This window comes from Leptonychotes weddellii, chromosome 14 (genome assembly GCF_054177405.1).
Source record: "Leptonychotes weddellii isolate Sample4059 chromosome 14, ASM5417740v2, whole genome shotgun sequence".
Classification (NCBI taxonomy): domain Eukaryota; kingdom Metazoa; phylum Chordata; class Mammalia; order Carnivora; family Phocidae; genus Leptonychotes; species Leptonychotes weddellii.
Window position 1 is genome coordinate 2386274 of NC_138382.1, and position 2610 is coordinate 2388883.

Here is a 2610-nt window from a genome sequence, read left to right on the forward strand (position 1 = left end):
GGACTTAAAAAACAAAAAGGCGAGTGAAATCTGCAGGCTCCAGTCTGCCTGGTAACACCCCGACAAAAGCGGCAGATTTGAGGCATTGTCATCCCCCGCACCCCTCCCCACGTGGCCTTCTGGCACGAGCCGCGGCGGCCGCCTCATTTGCATCAGAAAGCGGGCGCCGGCCAATGGGCGCGCAGCCTCGCGCCAGCTGGCGGCGCCGCGGCCGGGCCTATATTAGGGTGCGCGGCGGGCTGGGGCGCACTCGCCAGCCGTGGGCTCGCCAGGCTGCCTCGGCTTCCCCGTGTCCGCCGCGTCTGCGCCGCTCGCTCCTCTCGTGGATAACTAGCTGCTCGCCCTCCGAACCATGACTCTGGAGGAAATCCGCGGCCAAGACACGGTTCCCGAAAGCACCGCCAGGTGGGTCGGCGCCGGGCGCCGGACGTCTCGGGGCGTGGGGAGCCTGTCCCTGTCCGGGCTGCAGCTGCTCGGGCGGCCGCCTTCGGGGCCCGCCGGGATGGGGAGCCGCGGGGTGGGAGCTGGGCACCGGAGGTGCGTCCCCGGGGCCGGGGCGCCGGGCAGGGGCGCCCGGGGTGTGTCCTCGGGGCTGGGGATCCGCCGCGCCTTCGGCCGGTCCCCGCTCACCGCGCTGGCTCGTCCGCAGGATGCAGGGCGCCGGGAAAGCGTTGCACGAGCTGCTGCTGTCTGCGCAGCGCCAGGGCTGCCTCACTGCCGGCGTCTACGAGTCCGCCAAAGTCCTGAATGTGTGAGTGTGGACATGGCCCCGGGGGGGGCGGCCGGGGGCGGGGAGACCCCGGAGACGGCGGCGGGGGACCCCCCCGGGGCTCCCACCTTGCCCTCACCACCCCGTCCCCGCCGGCGCAGGGACCCCGACAACGTGACCTTCTGCGTGCTGGCCGCCGACGCGGAGGACGAGGGCGACATCGCGCTGCAGATCCACTTTACGCTGATCCAGGCGTTCTGCTGCGAGAACGACATAGACATCGTGCGCGTGGGCGACGTGCAGCGGCTGGCGGCGATCGTGGGCGCCGGCGACGAGGCGGCCGCGCCGGGAGACCTGCACTGCATCCTCATTTCGGTGAGTGTCGCCCCCGCCCCAGCGTCGCCCCGCCGCGGCCAGCGGCCAGCGGCCCGCCAGGCTGACCTCTGCGCTTTCCCCGCAGAACCCCAATGAGGACGCGTGGAAGGACCCCGCCTTGGAGAAGCTCAGCGTGTTCTGCGAGGAGAGCCGCAGCGTCAACGACTGGGTGCCCAGTATCACCCTCCCCGAGTGACAGCCCGGAGGGGGCCTTGGTCTGATCGACATGGTGACGCCCCGGGGCGCCTAGCGCGCGGCTGGCTCTGTGGATGCGCCCTCGGAGGGCGCGGGACCGGCGTGCTGCGTGGGGAGCAGCGAGGAGGGGCGGCCCCCTGCAGGAGGGGCCCGGCGGCGGCGGCAGGGGCGGGCTGGCCCCCAGCCTGGGACTCTGCGAGTGTGGGGAGCGGCTGCTTGCCCGGGAAGGCCGGAGGCGGGCCGTGGGCCACGGGGCCGAGAAGGACGGGCCGGCAGGGCAGGCGTGACTCAGCAGCCTGCACTCTGGACAGGAAGGAGGGGAGAGGCCAGGCGGGCGAGGCCTGGACTCGGACAGTTGAAGGAGCTCGGAAGGACTGAGCAGCCTGCACCGCTGTTTCAAAGCGGACGGGGCGATGCTCCGGGTTCTAAAGGATTATGCTGCTGCAGCTTTGAGTCTTTTTTTACAATAAACTTACTGAAACAGACTTATTCTCTTTATTGAGGGTAGGGGGTCCCCGTCGAGGGGGAGGTGGTTTGCAGGGATCCAGGTGATTGTTGAAGCCCCCAGACGGGGACCGGATGGCACCTACGCTGTCTTCCTGTGGGGCTGAGTTACAGGCTCCCTGGGCGCTGGGAGTGGGGGCGGGGACGCAGAACTTGAGCCCTGCTCCCATTTCTCTTTTTTTTTTAGGGAGATTTTTAAACCTGCAAGACAGGAGCATACTTGAGATAAGACATCAGTGCAGCAGGTCAAGGCTGGTCCTCCAGCCTGGTAACAGCGGCCTCTCCTTCCCCTCCCCCTCTGCCCCCGCAGCCCCCTCCCTTCTGACAGCCGCTTATCGCAACAGCTTGCAGGATGTAGGCGGTGCCCTCCCCGCACAATGAGCAGGCCTTCTGCAGCCGCCGCCCTTTGTGGTCCCTGAGGATGGTGGCGGCAGAATGCTCTCAGGAGCCTTTTCCTCTTAAAGGCATGGGGCTTACGGCAATGTCACCACGGTATTAATACCGTGTAAGACATGATGACTGCATTTAAAAATGTATGAGTCATCATTTGTCATAGCTGTGATAGAACTTCAAAGATCTGAGCAACAATGGGAAGACGGCGTCCACACGAACGGGGTGAGCGACTGTGAGCGCAGTCAGCATCCGCTACCTGCTCTTCTGAGGGCCCTCTGCCCACCGCCGAGTGCTGCAGGCCGCTGCTGCTCACGACCCCGTTTACAGACTTACGGGAGCGGAAGAATTGAAATCTTTCCCACAAAGACTTGGCTTTGAGAACCATCCAGGGGGAAGTGTCCTGAGTGAATCAATCTTTTTTATGAGGCCGGGAT

General features: G+C 66.1%; 1 protein-coding gene across 1 annotated transcript; it reads left to right on the forward strand.

Annotated features, from left to right (window-relative positions):
- The first annotated feature begins 236 nt into the window (after nucleotides 1-236).
- Nucleotides 237-1764, forward strand: GADD45G (growth arrest and DNA damage inducible gamma). The gene is made up of 4 exons (XM_006747089.3): nucleotides 237-405; nucleotides 650-751; nucleotides 871-1084; nucleotides 1170-1764. Exons 1-4 carry the CDS (start codon nucleotides 353-355, stop codon nucleotides 1278-1280), a joined length of 480 nt encoding a protein of 159 aa, XP_006747152.1. The 5' UTR covers nucleotides 237-352; the 3' UTR covers nucleotides 1281-1764.
- The last annotated feature ends 846 nt before the right edge of the window (nucleotides 1765-2610 follow it).